This window comes from Epinephelus moara, chromosome 22 (assembly GCF_006386435.1).
Source record: "Epinephelus moara isolate mb chromosome 22, YSFRI_EMoa_1.0, whole genome shotgun sequence".
NCBI lineage: Eukaryota > Metazoa > Chordata > Actinopteri > Perciformes > Serranidae > Epinephelus > Epinephelus moara.
The window spans coordinates 40718231-40736922 of record NC_065527.1 but is presented as its reverse complement, the minus strand read 5'-3'; the positions used below and the strand labels follow the sequence as shown (position 1 = coordinate 40736922).

Here is an 18692-nt window from a genome sequence, read left to right as displayed (position 1 = left end):
CGGGCGGTCTGACACAAACATCAAGGAAGAGGATGCGGCTCGGTGAGTGGAGTCATGAAACACATACATGTACACATATTTGTCTCGTTTGGTACATTTAAAGCGTTTTATGGCGGCACTGGATGTCAGCGACTAATATTAAACAATGTCGTTGTGTTTTTAACGTTGTTACGTCGCTCTTAAAACGGGAAGCAACAGGGTGGTCGACAGTTTAAAGTCCTCCAACTTGTGGTGTTGTGGGTGAAGTTGTCACCGGTAGCTAACCGGTGCTCGGTAGCTGTTACAGTGGGAATGGTTGTGTGAAGGAATGGAGACAAGCTAGCGAAACAAGGCTGAAAACGCTCTTAATCCTTGGAGAGAGAGGCGTTTTAACAACATGAGAAGCGGATATCTGTGGTGCAAACTGATATCAGTGTTGGACAGTCACAGAGGAGAGCCCGTTGACAGGTCTACGTCAGTTGACAGCTGTCGGTGGTTCAAAGGAGCTGCTTGAGGACAACACAGCCTTTTTATTTGGGGTAAATGGTGAGATTCAGCAGCGGAACACAATGATAATTAAGTCCTGAGTTATGCAAAACAGAAACTGAAAGCTCATGGACTGAATAAGTAAAAAGGACACCGGGCTAAACCGTTAATTTAATTAGCAATGTAGTTGTAGTTTAAAGAGATCGTTTGGATTTTTTGTGTGCTTGTATGTGGTACTTAGCCATAGTTAGTGTATTACATATCCTACAGAAGATGTCAGTCGGCACGCCCCCAGTCTGGAAAAGCAGGCTGGAGTCAGACATGAAAGCTAAGCAATGTACTGCTGTGGATGGGGTCAGCAACAACACATATTCCAGCCACCTAAAAAAATCAATTTCAGTTAAAATGTATGCTATATTAAGAGTATTTACCACTTTACCTTTCCGTCAGACAGCCTGTTCCCCATGAATGCTCTTGTTAAAACCACCATTGAAAAAAAACAGTAATTTTAGCTGCTGGTCTACCACTGCTTCAGTCAGTTAGTTAGTTAGTTAGCATAATTGTGTGACTTTAGTGAATCCGAACTAACCCTTTGAAACACCAAAGTCATACAACAAAACAAACTAACTAAGTGATTGAGATAGTAGTAGACCAGCAGCTCCTGTGTTCAGTGATGTTAAATCACTGTTTTTCTCAATGGAGCCTGGCTTTGAAGAGAGCCTAAGGGCCTCATTTTCCAGTTGGAAATCACTGTCTGACATTAAGGTAAAGCAGTAAAAATCTCACAATATAGTGTACGCTTCAACTGATACAGATTTTTTTTAGATGGAACGTTTTTTAGATGGCTGTACATTGCCTAGCTTTCATGTCCGACTCCATCCTGCTTCTCCAAACTGGGGGCGTGCCGACTGACTTCTACTGAATGTAATACACTATCTATGGATAAGTACCGATCCAAACTATCCCTTTAAATGTTGTAAAGTGAAACTTGATAGTGGACTTCTGTGACACCTAGACTGATAATTGATGACTCACTTTTATTGTGATTGGGCAGTACATGTATTGAAACAACAAACTTCAGTCAGCAGTAATGTAATCAATATAAAAAAATGTTAATAAATGTAAATAAAGAGTAAGGGATAGATAGATATGCTACAGTATACACAGTATTTATATTTATCACATGGGAGATACAATTATCAGATAAAACAACTGAGCATTTAAAGACATTTATATGATATCTTGTTGGTGTCTGTTCCTGGCTACAGCCCAGCTTGTGTTAAAATGCATACTAGTGGATACTTGTGGCATGAAAATGTGGGCTTTATATCGATATTATATTGATACTGTGATATGAGTCTAGATATCTGCAGGTCATAAAGGAAGAGGAGGAGGAGGAGGAGGAGGAGGAGGAGGAGGAAAAACCTCATTGCCCAGATATTTTGTGAAAGCACTGATAGACAACCCTTCAATATGGTTGAGGTGTTTTGTCAAAAATATTATGATATGATTTTCTCCATATTTCCCAGCCCTGATCAGTATCTGATGTTTAATGCAGATGGCTCAAAGAACATGTAGTGACATGGCTGACATATTGTTGTTGTCATAAACCTGAGACACTGACTGTTAAGCAGGAATAAAAAAATACAATCAAGCATGTACAAAAATGGAATAAAGCATCCAGTGTTCATGAATAATGTCCTGATTTCAGTTTTTGCTCCAGGCTATGTACGCTGACGTCTGCTGTTGACAGAGTTGACATCTTCCACATTTTATAGCATTTAAAGCCACACTGCATAACATGTTTAGAGTTCACACGAACATAAATATAATGGCTTCAATGTAACTTGGTAACATGTATGACTAATGTTATTCCAAGGATGTAGTAAAATTCAATATAAAAGATGCCATTTAAGCCCTAATGATGGGGAAATAAAACACTGATCCCAGCCTGTCGTTGCCTCTATATTTTACATGCAGTCTCTCTGCCAGGTTTGATCAAGTTCAAGTAGATGAGTTAGAGCTCATCCCTGTTAGCTTGCTGATTTGCATGGTGGTATGTGCAGTACATGCAAATTAAAAAAGTGCACATGATGTGTTTATTCATGTTCAGTCTTTGTCAGTTACTGAGAACAGGGAGCAGACTCTTGATGTACAAGTTTTCAATATTTTTTGAGTAAGACATCCAGTCATTACATCTTTTTTGTGTGTTTTTATCGACATAAAGGAGGAATCACATGTACAGAAGCCTAGAGTTTATGCCCCTTCTGGATCTCTTGGTTTTTGTTGTGATTAAAATCGTCTCCGGTGCTTGATGCTATCACCCTCAGCTACTCTTAGCTGACCTTATTTTAAAGAAGTGTCCTCAAGCTTTAGTGGAACTTCAACCCTTGACCACGCAGATAACAACACTACAATCATCAAAAGCAATAATTGTTGCGATGAGATCATTAAGATCTGTGTGTTGACTCTTTGGGTGACGCTCTTTGAGCTTTACAGTGCACATCACATGTTTGATGTGTTGTTAGCTACAGAGGCAGATATAAAGGGGGTTGAAGAATGATTCTCTTGTATCTCTCTCTCTCTCTCAGCCTCAGATATGGATTACAAGGTTGTGTTCGCAACCTTGGAGACAGTATGTGAAGAAAACATTGCCATTATGTGTGGGCCTTCTGATTCGGCGTACGGTGCTGTTGCCAAGCGCCTGGTCACATGTTTGAGACAGATTCAGGAGCACGGCCGAGCCTTGGAGCCTGTGATTGCCAGCTTCACCACCGTCTTCCATCATTATGACTTTGACGCCCAAACGCCTGGGAATGGCTACCGCACCCTGGTCAAGGTATGACTCGTCCCATTGAGTGGAACAGTTTCCACTCACTACTGATATTTAAGCTGTGATTGTTTTGTTTTATACATTGAGTTACACAGAAAAACAAGTGTATTTACCGATTGATTTTAGCTTGTAGTTTGTTGACAGCAGTGTTTTAAAGATTTTTGGGGGGGGCTTTTGTTGCCTTATTGCCAGGGAGTGACAGGAAAGGGCCACAGGTCAGTATTGAACCCAGGCTACTGCAAGGAACTCAGTCTACATGGGGCAAATACTTGCTGAGCTAGAGGCCGCCCCGAGTTTTAAAGGTGTTACATCTAACATTTAAATCATTATAAAATTTTCAGATTATTTTTGTTATCAGTTGTTTTCTTTGTTAATCTACCATTCATTTGGTTTATGTCAGAATATATTGAATGATGTAATGTTAAAACCAAAGCTGACACACCAAATCATTTTGATCAACAGTTCGAAGCTCAAAACAGTTCAGCGTATTATAGTAGAAGAATAAAAAAGTCAGCAAATATTCACACAGGGGAAATGGCAACTACCAAATGTTAGATATGTTTGCTTAAAAAAAATTACTTAAACACTTAACTGCGTCTTCATGCATTTTGTGGTGGGTGATTTAATGCTGTATTTTCATTTCTTCAGAATCTCAATAGTTAAACTTGAATATTTCTCTTTTTTTCCTATTATGCCAAACTTTTAAATGAAAAACAAGTATTGATACTTATCATGTAAGGCATTTTATAGTTTGACAGTTTTGTGAAGACATGCTCCAGTGTAGAATAAAATATAGAGCTGCAAAAATTTGTAGATCATTTGACAGAAACATGTGCTGGTTCCCTGCTTTGTCAATGTGAGAATTTAAGGCTTTTCTCTGTCATACATTGTGATAAACTGAGTAGCTTTGGATTTTTGGACTGTCAGTATGGTAAAACACTAATTGACGGTATCACCTTTGGCTGTTGGAATTTACACAGGGCATTTTTCATTGTTTTGTGACTTTGTATCGACAAATGTTTACTGATTAACTGAGAAAATTATCAGCAGATTAGTCAATAATGACAATAACTGTTAGCTGCAGCCGTGGTAAAATTGATACAGACATGTTGCACGTTGAAGGAAACAACTCATTTAAAGGTCATCTTTTACTGAACCTTTCCTATGTAGACAATCAAATGGTCAGATATCAAAACACCAAATTCAGTTATTTTAAAGATAAAATCTAATTTTTTGATATATTATTAAAATTACTCCTTCAAATCAAAGCATCTTTTTGAACATGTCAAATTCTATTTTTTTAAGCACCTTCAAGTCCTGTAGTCAGCACATATTGTCAAATGAAGTGTGACATGAATGCAACCATCTCACTGACTTTGTTGGCAGGCTCAGACTAGAGGGGATTTGGGCCGATTTATCCAAGATTCAATCCAGTCTGGGACCTTGGTCGGTACCAATGTTTGGCCTAGATTATCTGATGGTGTGAGAGTTTTTGCAGATTTGGTCTTAAACCTCTCCAACTGCTCACAGGCTTATTAGGACCGCCCCGGTAATTTCAAACATGTTTGATATTTAGGATTTAAAATCTGGATGATTACAGTTATAATTACATCAGTGTGGAGCAACTGACAGTGTTGCCAAGCAGTGGTAATTATTTTAGCCCGTGAGGCTAACATTTGCTAGCACACTTCTGTTGACAGACGTTGAAAATGACAGTTGAAATCTCACCTCCAGTTCTCGCTGAAAAATACACAACCCATGTGGACCATTTTCTCATCCAGACTGGTTTGTTAACATTGTTAACATTACACCAAGAGAGTGTTGCAGTCAGTCTCCCTCTCGTATGATAATCTTGATAATATCTTGTGTGATTAGCCTTTTTTTAAAATCATGATGTGTGCATGTTTGAGATTAGAGAGCAGAACATCCATGAAGTTTCTCCTTATGTGCGTAATGCAGCCCGTCTTCAAAATTGGTTTGGATTTTAAAACTCCTACAGTCTGAGCCTGGCTTTAGACTGGTGTTATTCTGTGTTTCTCTTTTGGACGAAAATCTCATTAAAAGACCAAAACTAACAATGTGTCAGTTTGTCTCCTCCATGTCTGTGGCACTCAGCGTGGCTCTTTGTTTTTAATCATTTTTGGACAACAATGGAGCTCTGTGCCAGAGAAAGCTACACAATATCAAGCTTTGACTGCTCAGACTATACTCAGTATTCATTGCTAGTTTTGGTCTTTTCATTGGATTTGTCTTTTAAATGCAGAATCTTTATCTTCCCAGCAGAAGCTACATTAATTTTTTGTTTCTGTCTTTCAGGTTTTGCTGTCTTGCCTTTTGCACATCATTCACAAGGGTCGTTACATTGCCTCTAATTACAACGGTGCCTTCTTCAGGGCGGAGCACAACGCCTCAGAGATGGAGGCGTACTGCAGCGCTCTGTGCCAACTGCGAGCCCTGCTCCACCTCGCCCAGCAGCTGATCAATGACAATGGCTACGGCCAGCTGTACTCCCTGCAGGACAGGGACCTGAGCAACAGGTTTGTGCAGGAGTACAGCTCCATGCACAAAGCTTGTTTCTATGGCCGCTGTCTGGGCTTTCAGGTCAGCCAGTAGAATTTACTTATTTCATACAACTTGTCCAATTTTAGCGCTCTAAACTTGCTTTATCACCAAAATGTGATTCATGTAACTTGGATACAAGCCTGTTGATTATTCTGAACACTTCTTGTCCAGTCACCATATGTAGTCAAACATCATATCCCAAATAACCTGCAATAACCAGTATTCTGATTTTGTCAGATTCTGATTTATATTTGTGCTCCCATTAATAACTGTCAATTGTTTCCTTTCACAGTACTCGCCAACTCTACGTCCGTTTCTTCAGACCGTTGTCATAAGCATGGTTTCATATGGAGAGACATATGGAAAGCACCAGTCTGGCTTTGGTTAGTCTTCTTCTTCTTTTGTCTTTGTCTGGTTTTGTCCATGATGTTATGGTACTGTTGTGGTCTTTCAGATGTGTTCATTTTAAAATCATCCCTCCTCTTCCAGGTTTAGCTGCCCTTTCCCTTCTCACATCAGGGAAATACGTCATCGATCCAGAGCTTCGAGGTGCTGAGTTTGAACGCATCACCCAGAACCTGGACATGCAGTTCTGGAAGTCCTTCTGGAACCTCACAGAGTCCGGCCTTATAACAGTAGGCAGGGTCAAATACTCTTTCACAAGCTCTCAAATTAGCTTAAGTCCTATTTAATCTTTTAACTGCTCAATCCCTTGCATGTCTTTCTCTGCACAGGGCTTCAACAGAATAGCCTCTTGCCCAGTGCAGGTGAACTTCACCCTGACTGTGCCTCCTGTCACTCTGCGCCTCCCACTGGCCTCAGACCCCAATCTGACAGCCACCGTGTCACCTCCAATAGCCCACTGGGGCCCCGGGCCAGTCCACATGCGTCTGATCTCACATGAGCTTCGAGAAGGACAGGTGAGGCTCCGCAGGTCTAATACAGGGATGAGGACCAGACATAGTTCTAGATGGAGCAATGACATTTGACTTTTAATCCACTGTGATGAGGTTCAGACGTTTGTACATGAACTTCCTGTATCTTTTTGTCCACCCTGTGATGAAATCTGCTTATATGTAATCTGATTTTGACAAAGGGATCTCCCTTTATATCTTGTTATAAAAAGTCTCAAAAATTTTCAGATTTGCAATCAATCAGTTGCGTGAGAGATTTAACACATAAGACTGTACAAATGAATGTACAAGTAGGCCCCAATTGATGTATTAGCATTGTATGCATTAACAACTATATATATACTCATATAAAATTAAGCAATCCCTCTCAATAATCAGTTATGAACCACTAGAAGTGTGTGGCGTTGTATTTTTCCGCAGAGGCTCTGCCTGTATTTTCTTCATCATTATTTTCTTCGTCCTTTCTTATTAATTACATTTTGACTTATCGTCCAACTTTTCAGGAGAGTGAGGAGCTGCTAGCTTTATCTCGAACCGATCCTCCCCCGATCTCCGCAGCCCATCTGCCCTGGGTACAGAAGCAGCCTCGCTCCCCCTGGCTGCTCATCCACTTCCATGGAGGTGGCTTTGTGGCCCAGACCTCCAAATCCCATGAGGTACTGCACCCACACTGCTGGTGTTAGCTGTAGCTTAATCTGTTTTAGATATCTCTTAAAGTTATCATGTAGTTAATACGAGTGCTTTCACTCTTAATTCCTTTATAGTAATAGTATATTTAGCACCAGATCTTTCAATCCCACAAAGTGTTTCATAATGTATATATGAAATGACAATAAGCATTATTTATTTATTTATTTATTAATCCTGCTTTCTATCCGCCCTCTTATCGATCAGAATTATCTGCGGAATTGGTCAAAGGAGCTGAACGTACCTGTCCTCTCTGTGGACTACTCTCTGTCGCCTGAAGCACCCTTTCCCAGAGCTCTGGAGGAGTGTTTCTACGCCTACTGCTGGGCTCTGAACAACTGTCACCTGCTGGGTATGTGTACAGCATCACACTCAGACACCACACGACTAACGTGAACCAACAGGGAGAATTCATGACTTTCATTTTAACAGATCAATATGTAAATCTGTCGATATCTGTTGAACATAAAGTCATTGTCAGTAACTGTATATTTATCAGAATGGGAATTGATTTTTGGCACCTGCTTTGGATTTGTTAAAGGAAGAGACTTTTTGTCCTAAAATAAAAGATAAGAAACCTAAGATATAAAATTGTAAAGATGCATAAACAACTGTCCTGATATGAGAGGATTTTCTTTAAATATACGCAAATTAATGTGTGTGTAAATATAACTGAAAGTGTGGATTGTAAATGCAAATGTCAGTGCTAATATATTCACACAAGCAGCTCTGCAGATGGCTTTTTGTACAGAGAGCAATAGAGAATTTATACACTGTCCTCGTATTCTCTTTCCAGATGTAGATAACGTGTACAAAATGTGCCAGTTTCATATGTGGCATGACTGGTTTTCCCCCAGGAGGAGGGGCACATTATGTGCTGAAATATGGCATGTGAATTGTTATCTGTGCGTTATCAGAACAGGGAATGCGTCATATGGTAAATGGAGAGATTTGCACTTGTCTAGCGCCTTTTGAGTCTACCACATGCAGTCACATGCAGACAAGGTAGAAAAAGTGATAGGATTAAAGGTTTAATCGTATTAGAGCTGCAACTAATGATTATTTTTATTTTATATGTATCTATTAATTATGTTTTAAGCCATTGTTTTCTTTGTAAAATGTCACAAATGCCCAAACATCTTCAGATTGCTTGTTTTGTCCAACCAACTGTCCCTAATTTAAGGACATTCATTTTACACTGATTAAACACATGGAAAAGCAGGAAATCCTAAAATTTCAGCACACATTTAAATTCATTTTGATAAAAACATTTGTCAGACATCTTGCTATAAAATCTCTGTTCTTTATTAAATTAGTTGAAATTGTCATAATTATTTAAAGTTCTGTCTGTGTGTCTCAGGCTCCACAGCAGAGCGGGTCTGTCTGGCCGGTGACAGTGCAGGAGGAAATCTCTGCATCACTGTGTCCATGAAGGCTATAACCAGCGGCATTCGAGTCCCCGACGGCATCATGGCCGCCTACCCCGCCACCTTGCTCACCACTGACGCCTCGCCCTCCCGTCTGCTCACACTCATCGATCCGCTGTTGCCTCTAGGTGTTCTTGCAAAGTGCGTCAATGCCTATGCAGGTATGTGAGCGTACAGCATTACTGTAGGCGTGTGCTGTTTCACGCATCATTTAACACAAGAGCACTTTGTGGCGCCACTGGAACGGAAAACAAATCTCAGATGGATTGTGTATAAACCACATGATGTGGGAGGAAAGGAAGATGAAAACGAATAACGACCTGCTGTCATGTAGACTGTCAAACCAATAATCACTCCTGCGCTAAATATAAAGTCTCTGTTAGCCCATTATCTGACTTTGCAGCTCCATGTTGGTTTACAGGTTTGGCAGGTCTGACCATAAACCACTGTAAACACTGGACGGCTCTGATATGTCTGATATGTCTGTCTCTGAGCTCTCTGAATACATGAACAGAACAACAAAATTTTATTTAGGGAAACATCTCTCTGGAATAGAGAGACACAAACCAATACTTTGAGTGGTGAGACATTGTTTAGCATATATAGTTTTGATGCCTTGATAGCCTGGAGCCAGTGACTCCTTAACTCATATCTCAGGTGTTGGAGATCAAATGCAAGAGATTTGCACTCAGTGAACTTACTGTCATTTTGAATTAGAGAGTGCTTTGTTTCCTACTGCAAGTTAATAGGATTGTGGTTTAACATTTGCAGAAAAATCAATGTGGATAGATTTCTGTGTTTGGTCTAAATGTCCTGCAATAGGGGTGGCCGTTATGGCCAAAATCTTCCATCACTGTATGTGTAATTTTATATTATGGTAACAGCATATATCGTGATACAGTAATTGTGAATTCAGCTAACAAATGGTTTTAAATAACTCCTTCATCACATTTATTTTCTAATTTCATTTGAACCTTCTATACAAACAAGAAAACACTTTGGTGAAAAACAAAAGACTCAATCATAGGGACGCTAAAAGTCTTTCAAAGTGGGAGCTTTAAGGTTCCTGACAACAATTATTTCAACTGTTACACATTTCTGTATTTACTATATGAATCTCTTCCTCTATATCTGCTCAAATCCTGTTACCTTGCGAGGTAGCTTGATTCACGAGATCACACGAGAAACTTAAGATCATGACAAAATGTAGCAAAACGTTTATTTAAACAGGAACAGTGATGTGTTGAGCACCCTGTCGTGTTATGCAACCGCACTGCCTTTTAATATGGTGGGGCTTTATTCAGTTCACTTCAAAGGGACTTTATTGGCATGGGAAATATGTGTTTACATTGCCAAAGCAAGTGTGAAATAAAAACAAAAACTATATGTACACAAGATCCACCTGAATTTGAATTATATACATGTTGCTGCTGATTGGCTGACACCTTTCACACAACCACCAAACCAAAGAAAACGTACCTTAAAGCCTGCTGGACATCATTCACACTGTTTCAATGAAACATGTCTTTCAACTTGGAGACGGTAGCAAAACAGTGCACACCGTTTTCATATTAAATTTGTCCCCGATTTGCTACATAGCCTGCCCTTACTAGCTCCTGGAGTAGAAATGGTATTGAATAATCTTTACCAATGGCCACATTTCTACCGTCTCACAGTATATGCTGTTATATAGCCAATCCCTATTCTGTATTGCCTGATAATGTGACCCTCACATAATGACTAGCTACATGTAGCTATAAAAGTGCCTTGTTATACTGTACACTCTTCAAATGATGAATCCTTTATAAAATAAGACATTATGTTCAGTAACAAAATAGAAGCTCCTTGACCACAGGGCCAGAAGCCTCTGTATGAATACAGCTTGAATGGTGACAGCTCAAGTAATGACAGCATCTCGTTGCCTTGTGAACTGTGTATATACTGTATAGGAGGAGAAAGTAATCATCTGGATTTTTTGCCGAGCTCCCTTGAAGGACATTAAAGTAGAAACTGTTTTCGATTTTTCACTCTGCTTTCTTCTTTTCAGTTTATTTCTTTAAACTCTTTCATAGCCACTGATATTTCACCATCTTCACCCATTCAGGCTGTAAATTATCCTTTGCCTCTGTGACTAACGACAAAATTAAACTGATACAGCACATCTAAAACCATCTGTGCTTGAGACATCTACAGTAAGAACAGAAAAACTTACAACATACAAAAGCCACAATTACATCCTCAAGAGACACATTTATCTTGCCTTTTTCCTTTCAGGTGTCTTTTTTTCTGATGCATTTCATCCCTCACTCAACATCCCATCATCTCTCTCCAGGTGTAGACTGTCAGACGGTGCGGCCGACATTTGGAAGCGGCAGTCTGAGCGCTCTGGGCAGAGACACTGCTGTGCTGCTCAATGATCTCACCCAGGGAGCCTCCAACTGGATCCAGTCCTTTCTGGAGCCCATGCGGGCTCCAGGTGGAGCACGCTCACTGTCATTGATGCAGAGGAAGTCTCAGAGCAACGAAACTCAGAGGACATCCACTCACACCTCCACACCAAACTGTGGAAGTCAGGTGGATTACCCGGACGGATTTGAGCCTCTGCGCTCCGAGTGCCTGGCTGTCATTAGCCCAACTTCATGCCCCATTATAAAGAACCCATTTGTGTCGCCCCTGCTGGCTCCAAACAACCTGCTGAGAGGCCTGCCGCCTGTACACATAGTGGTAAGAGAGGGAAGAGGAACTGAGGGAGGTTGAACGGGCAACAGTTTAGATTTCTTATAAATTTCCAAAGTTCATGATGAAATTATAGGGGCAATAAGTAAGATTATTAGCCTGACAATCAGGATCAGATGCCATTTTCTCTTAATTGATTGAGTTTGAATCGCTGAATCAATCTGAGATGTGGGCATCAATTCTGAGATCTGGATCCAGGCTTTTAGATTTGTATAAAATGACAACAACATATCTGTGCTGGCGTCATAGGCTGATCAACGTAACCAGTAATAATGACTTAATTGATATTAGCTTATTGCAAATATATCAGTAGAATTTTTTTTAAGTCCTTGCTCCTGATTCGTCCATGTGTCTCACAGGCCTCTGCTCTGGATGCCTTGCTGGATGACTCTGTGATGTTTGCCAAAAAGCTGCGAGACATGGGCCAGCCTGTGAGCCTGACGGTGGTGGAGGACCTGCCTCATGGCTTCCTCAGCCTATCACAGCTCGCCAAGGAGACAGAGGTCGCTGCATCGATCTGTGTGGAGCAAATGAGGAAGATTTTTCAGCAAGAAAATGGGACGCCTGCTCTTCGCAAACGTCCAAAGCAAAGAAGCGAAGAGACTTGACAGAGTAGCAATCCATCCGGCTGATTTATGGTGTCATTCATGGGACTTTGTTGCTCATGAAAGAAAACGACATCTGATGTGGGAGATGCAATAAATAGAAAAGGAAACAAGTCAAGGAGAATTATGAGAACGCAACAAAAACTGTAAAACTAGAAGAGGCTTAGGGACGCTGCACTTGAAATCTGTACTGCACATTTTCTGTAGGCGACAATGATCAAGAGAGCCTCTAAAACCTTCTATAACCAGCTTTAACATCATCCTACACTATGACAAAAGAGGATATAACCCAAGTATTTTTCTAACAAGATTTACATGTTCAAGATTCAGATCAAACGCACATTGAGAATATTACAGACTGACAGAAACTTCACCATAACCAGCCCTTGCAGTAATTTCTTAACTAAGAGATATCAGTAATGGGAGCTGTCGTGCCTTGAATTTAAAGTTGCAGTTTTGAAGATCTCTGCTTCGGTCAGTTGTGGAGATAAGTGCTAACTACAGTGTGTTTGTTTGCAGACTAAGGGCCTTTACACACCAGGGGCGTGATGAAAAAAAAAACTATTCATACCTGCAATGATGCAAATTTGCGACACTTGTTTAATTAAAGCTTTTGATGAGAATATATTCGCTGGTAGCGATGGGAATGTGACAACTGCCAGGATCTGTTGACCCAGAGCAGCGTCTGGCGGTCTGTACTGTAAGTTGCTGTATAGTCTATAAGTTACTGTATGCTATTTATTGAGTTTCCTCTAAGCGAGTTGCTCTGGGTGAATTTGAGTTCCTCCTGGTAAACAGTTACACAGTGTATATATCTAGAGCTTTTATTGTGAAAGGTGAGAGCGGAGAAGGTGTATCTGGCATTGAGTGCTGCAGGAATGAGTCCTAAAACCCGAAAATAAGTTAGCATTTTACCTGACTCATGGTTCCCTCGTCTCAAAGTCAGGTGGTTTTTTGAATGGGTTTCTGGTTAGATGCCTGATGTGAATTTTAGGCCTTCAGGTGTGATAAAATTGACCGTGTCTCAATGAGACTACAGAGCGACATCACACTGAATGCAGCTTTACAGTCTCGCCTGAATGCCCCAAAACATATCTTAAAAAAATAAATAAATAAATCATGCAGCTGTATTGTAGTTCTATTTAACCTTAAGGTGATTGAATTTTCACTTCAAAAATCATAAAAGTTCATTTGTAGAGATTATCTTGCTGAAAAAAATGTAAAAGTATCATAAAATTTGCCACAGAGCTCATTTTTTCCAATAATCCAAAATCCAATGAAAAATCCCAGTGGCTTTTTGACGAGGGAAACAGGGCAACACTAACTTCCTCCTCAGCTTACAAAAACCCGTCATCCCTGCAGCACTCTATGGGCTGCCTTTGTCGAGGTTGAAGGGAGCAGTGAAGTTTGCCATCTCGGTTCGGACTACAGAGTGTCCTTGTTGTTGTTTGCTCATCCTCATAAATACAGATGCCTTAAATCGCTGTTTAAAAGCTCTGAAAATTGACTTCATTCCTCATAATTGCACAAAAGAAACGTCCCCGGTGTGTAAAGGCCTGAAAGCTTGTAACCAGAAAGGTGAATTCTTTGTATCAGCTTGTTTTACAAGCCCTGCAGCTGGCAAGATGAAAGGGTCACCACAGCACAGTGTGTGTATGTTTTGGTGTGTGCTAGAGCGAATTATTAGTGACTATGCGGCCCTTGTGATTTTTCCTGGGAGTGACACCACAAATACCCAGTTCATATTACTGCAAATGTGAGGCCGCCCATCAGCATGCCATTGTGTTACCTCATTCAACAATAGATAGAGACCTAACACTGTGGCTGTCAACCTTTTACATGTCAAGGACCCTTAAATTGACACACATCAGGTCATGGACCCTTTTTTGATAAGATTTTGTTTCGTTGGATAAGATTAAGCCCAGAATTCTATAGTTGTCATCTACATTTGAGGAGGTAACTGTGGAGGAGGTGAAACCTACAATCAGAATAGTCATTGTTATGACTCTTACTTTCATTGGGCTCACTTCTGTAGTGAATTAAATAGTGAAAATAAGCTATTCCCCATTTTTCTGGGGACCCTCTGAAACTCCCTCAAGGACCCCAGGTTGAGAACTGACTTAACAGACATTTATTTAAATACAGATCTTTAAGATTATGACTTTAAAGTGCTGCTGAAGAGTATGAAGAAAAGCTTTCCCTACATTACTGCACAAACTGATCAGGATTAAAGGTGTACTTGCACACGGAAAAAATTTGAGATGCACTGTATATTATTGTTATTGTTATTATTATTATTGCATTAAATATATGATCTGGTTTATCCAGTATGTAAAGTGTTTACAACCGATCCATAAAGAGGCCTTTACCTTGTGTTTACCAGCAGTATGTGGATGTGAGTTATGAAAGCAACTTGTTATACTGTAAATTAATTCTTAATATTTGTTCATATAAATATTTAACACTGTGTTGTTATATTTAAAGTTTGAATTAAATCAAAGCTGCAAAGATTGCCTGTGCTTATTTGAAGCTTCTGGACATATTATTATTAACCAGGACTGGTCTGAGCAGAGTGTTACCTCGTCTGTTAGCACAACCTGTACCGTGCAGCCAAATGATAAACCTCATGACCCTCTTAAGATTATGTGTAACAATCAGAAATGTAATTTAATCAGCCATTTCATATATTGTGGTTGTGTGAGCATGTGTTGTGTAGAAACACACGTTTATTTGGGTTTTCATGGATAGACGACTGCTATTATTACTGTACACAAACTTGTATTGCAGGTTATATAACTGGTAGAATAACATTGCAACACATTCCAAACCCAAACATTATAACACTTAACCCCACTGGCAGAGTAACGTCTGAATAGAAGTTATTTTACACAGCTTGACATTTCCCATCCCTCATGAAGGCTTAAGTGTTTGCACTGTTGTCACAGTTGTCGGAGTTCCCATGTAATGTTTTTGACGTGTTTCTTCTTCAGCATCTTCTATTGGTCCCTCCTCACTATCAGCTGTCAGTGATGTTAACGTGGGGGGTGGGGGCAAACACACTTTAAATTTGAGGTGCAAAGTGAGATACCTTCCTGTCTGCAGACGAACCAAACCATAGCCATTATGTTGCTCTTTGCTTTTCTCGTGTTGGTGGGCACCAGTGGTAAGTCTGAGTGGAAATAAAGCCTTTGCACTTTTGCCAGATAGATTAAAAGGGACTTTCTCAAGAGTTTGGAATAGAAGTTTTCTTTTGTATGCTCATTTTTACACATCTTCCAAAGTGTATGGTAATATTTCAGGGTCATGACCTTTGCCAGACCATGAGAATCTTTATAGGTGATTCAAATAACAAGCAAAAAACCATTTGACAGGAGTGTTCTGATTATTTCACACACTTGTTCTGTGTCTGTGCCTTCTCCTCTCTTGCTGCCACCTGCACAGCTGCCCTGGGCTTTGACGATAAGATCGTAGGCGGCTACGAGTGCAGGGACCACTCCGTCCCCTGGCAGGTGTCACTCAACAACGGCTGGCACTACTGCGGAGGAACCCTGATCAATGACCGCTGGGTCGTCACTGCTGCACACTGCTATAAGTAAGTTCAGGACTGATTTATTCCTAACGCATCATACTTTCAAATGACTTCATCTCTCTCCATGTTTCCACTCTGCCTCCAGGGGTGAGGATATTGAGCTGCGTCTGGGTGAGCACCACATCGGCTACAAGGATGGCCCCGAGCAGTTCATCGCTCCTGCCGTCATCATCCCCCACCCAGAGTACGACCGTTACACCATCAACAATGACATCATGCTGATCAAACTTGCTGAGCCAGCGGAGATCAATCAGTACGTCAAACCCATCGCTCTGCCCCGCAGCTGTGCCCCCGCAGGCACCCAGTGTCTGGTCTCTGGATGGGGAGCCACCCAGAGCCCCTGTAAGTCTGGGATCACAGAAGAGTGTATTACCTGAGAAGAGTTTTATCAGTGTCGCAGGTCAAAGATCAGACTGCAGGGGTCAAGATGATGAGCCCGGTTAAAATGTCTCTCTTGATTCTGTTTGTGTGATCCAGTCGGTTGTTTGAAATGCCTGCACTGTCTGGATCTGCCCATCCTGCCTCAGGAGGACTGTGAGCGCTCCTACCCCAACAGGATCACCTCCTCTATGTTCTGCGCTGGCTTCCTGGAGGGAGGAAAGGACTCCTGCCAGGTACATGACAGCAGAAATATATAGACAAGACAAATATATATAAAACAATCGGTCAATTAGATTTTTGTTTTAATTCAGTTACATGTCACGGACTTCTGCATTGTATTGGACAAATGAGAGACGTGCCGTGACACTGAGATCTCCTTATGGTTCACCTTAGTCCATTCTGACAAACAAAATGGGGAACAGAACCTCCAACCCAGTTATACTCCCCACTCCAGCTCCGCTCCCCAGCCCAGTCACCAGAAGAAAATGTTGGCATTGTACATTTCTGCAAACCATGAATGTGTTACATTTGCACATCCAATAGGTATCATATCAACATTTCTAGAATGATGTAGTATTTAAGCTGATTCTGTTATCAGGAGCTGTTGTAGACCAACAAACAACAAAACCGGTTGTGTTGTAGCAAACCAACGCTGTTTTTCCAGCTGTTTTTAGCCCCCACACTTTTTTTTATCTACCCTCGGGACAGTGCCATGAAAAGTGGTTGTCTTTTTTTTACGGAGACATCGCTGTGTTTAATGCCGGGTAGGTGCCCCCAAATCCAGGGTTTTTAAGCCAAAATTAAAAGCACACAACCATATGCAAGTTTTTGTGCCGAAACATAACCCCATGTTAACCACAGTGCTGTTGAAATGTCATAAAAGTAAAGTTTCAGTGGAGTTACTACATAATAATGCACAAATGTAATCTATCTATGGTTTGCAGAAACGTACAGGGCCAACATTTGTTTGGTGATTGGGTTTCCCTCCCACAGAAGGATTGTACAGGACAGCCACTGCAAATTGTTAACAATGGAATAACATATTAATATACAGTAAAATACGGGACGAACAAAACTGAAAACAGAACCTTTATATAACCTTTGTCCTGCCTGCTCCAGCTCTTACACACATAAAATACACAAAACAGAAGTGAGCTTTAAGCTAGCAGCACTCACTGTCAAAACAACTATGTTTAAGTGTCAGTGTGTTGAAATCACTGTGTCTAAAGGCTGTGACAGACATTAAGTACAAGAAATAATGGGACGGATAAGGATCATTAATGGGCCAGAGCACCAGAGGAAATAGCACCCACCTCCCTCAGACAGCATGGGAAAGAAGAAGGGGTGAAAGAGATTTATAGTAGAGACCACAGAAGAAGAAATGAAGGAGGAGGTGCTCTGAATTTCAACACATATACATTCTTGAGCTTGGAGGTCCGCACAGTCAAAAATAAACTGTAACCAAATAGATTTTGTGATTATAACAAGACATAACATCACTCTCAATATTTATCTTTTTGCTTCCTTTTTTGTTACATCTTTTTACCGTAACTATTACTCTCATTACATTTTTGTAATAGTGTTGTGATTGTTTAACACAGTGCTTTTTCTTTTGATTCTCTCCATCAGGGGGATTCTGGCGGCCCTCTGGTGTGTAATGGAGAGCTCCAGGGTGTAGTGTCCTGGGGATGGGGCTGCGCTGAAGAGAATCGTCCTGGTGTCTATGCCAAGGTGGGTGCACTCAAGTTGTCTGTGTAAAAAGTAACTACTTTAGCTTTTAACAAATCTAAAACGATCCAACCTGCACGGGCATTTTGTTAGTTGAGAAGTAGAACCAACTACAACACTTCTGAAGGTGACATTATTTACTGCCATCTATTGAGGATTTTGTGAGTTTGTCTCATGCTTTGTGAAATGAATCATGTATTGAATTGTTGTTCAGATGGTTATATGCCATTATTTAAATTGAACTTTAAACTCCTGTACTGCAGTGAGAGCCTTAATTGATAACTAACCTTTGCAAAGCTCAGCTCTGTTGTGTCATAATGAGTCATACCTGAAGGTAATTTTGACTCAAAATTTAATATCTGAGGAAAGTATCTTCAGATCTTTGACCTTAATTATACCTGATTTATATATAAACATTTATCCGAGAGCAACATCCTAAAGTAGCCAATGTGTCCCCTCTGACTTCCAACACTCTTCTTGCATGTGTCACAATAATTTCTAAACCACACTAGGTGAATCTCATCTCATTTGCGCTATTAAATTATTCTCCACAGGTCTGCCAGTTCACTGACTGGATCCACTCCACTATGGCCTCTCACTGAAGTCCGTCTGTAGAGGAGAGATCAAATCTGTCTGCCGCTGCTGTTCATTTCATGTTAACTCACTGACTCTTTATTACATGAGGACAATATTTATACAGCTTTATTAACCAGTTCACGACTTCTTTGACTGTCTGTGGATTGTGTTTTAACAATGACAGTAAAA

General features: G+C 40.5%; 2 protein-coding genes across 3 annotated transcripts; both read left to right on the top strand.

Annotated features, from left to right (window-relative positions):
- On the top strand, positions 1-14738 carry lipea (lipase, hormone-sensitive a). Of its 2 annotated transcripts, none has more exons than XM_050034322.1 (11): positions 1-42; positions 3057-3304; positions 5615-5899; positions 6153-6243; positions 6350-6495; positions 6595-6780; positions 7278-7430; positions 7669-7813; positions 8822-9049; positions 11221-11612; positions 11984-14738. In XM_050034322.1, exons 1-11 carry the CDS (start codon positions 33-35, stop codon positions 12230-12232), a joined length of 2133 nt encoding a protein of 710 aa, XP_049890279.1. In that variant the 5' UTR covers positions 1-32; the 3' UTR covers positions 12233-14738. The 2 variants fall into 2 exon arrangements, with proteins under 2 accessions (XP_049890279.1, XP_049890280.1); XM_050034323.1 differs by lacking the exon at positions 1-42 and adding an exon at positions 128-525.
- Positions 14739-15165: 427 nt separating this feature from the next.
- LOC126383717 (trypsin-2-like) lies at positions 15166-18692 on the top strand. Its single transcript, XM_050034344.1, has 6 exons — positions 15166-15392; positions 15671-15821; positions 15904-16160; positions 16296-16432; positions 17829-17930; positions 18482-18692. Exons 1-6 carry the CDS (start codon positions 15353-15355, stop codon positions 18527-18529), a joined length of 735 nt encoding a protein of 244 aa, XP_049890301.1. The 5' UTR covers positions 15166-15352; the 3' UTR covers positions 18530-18692.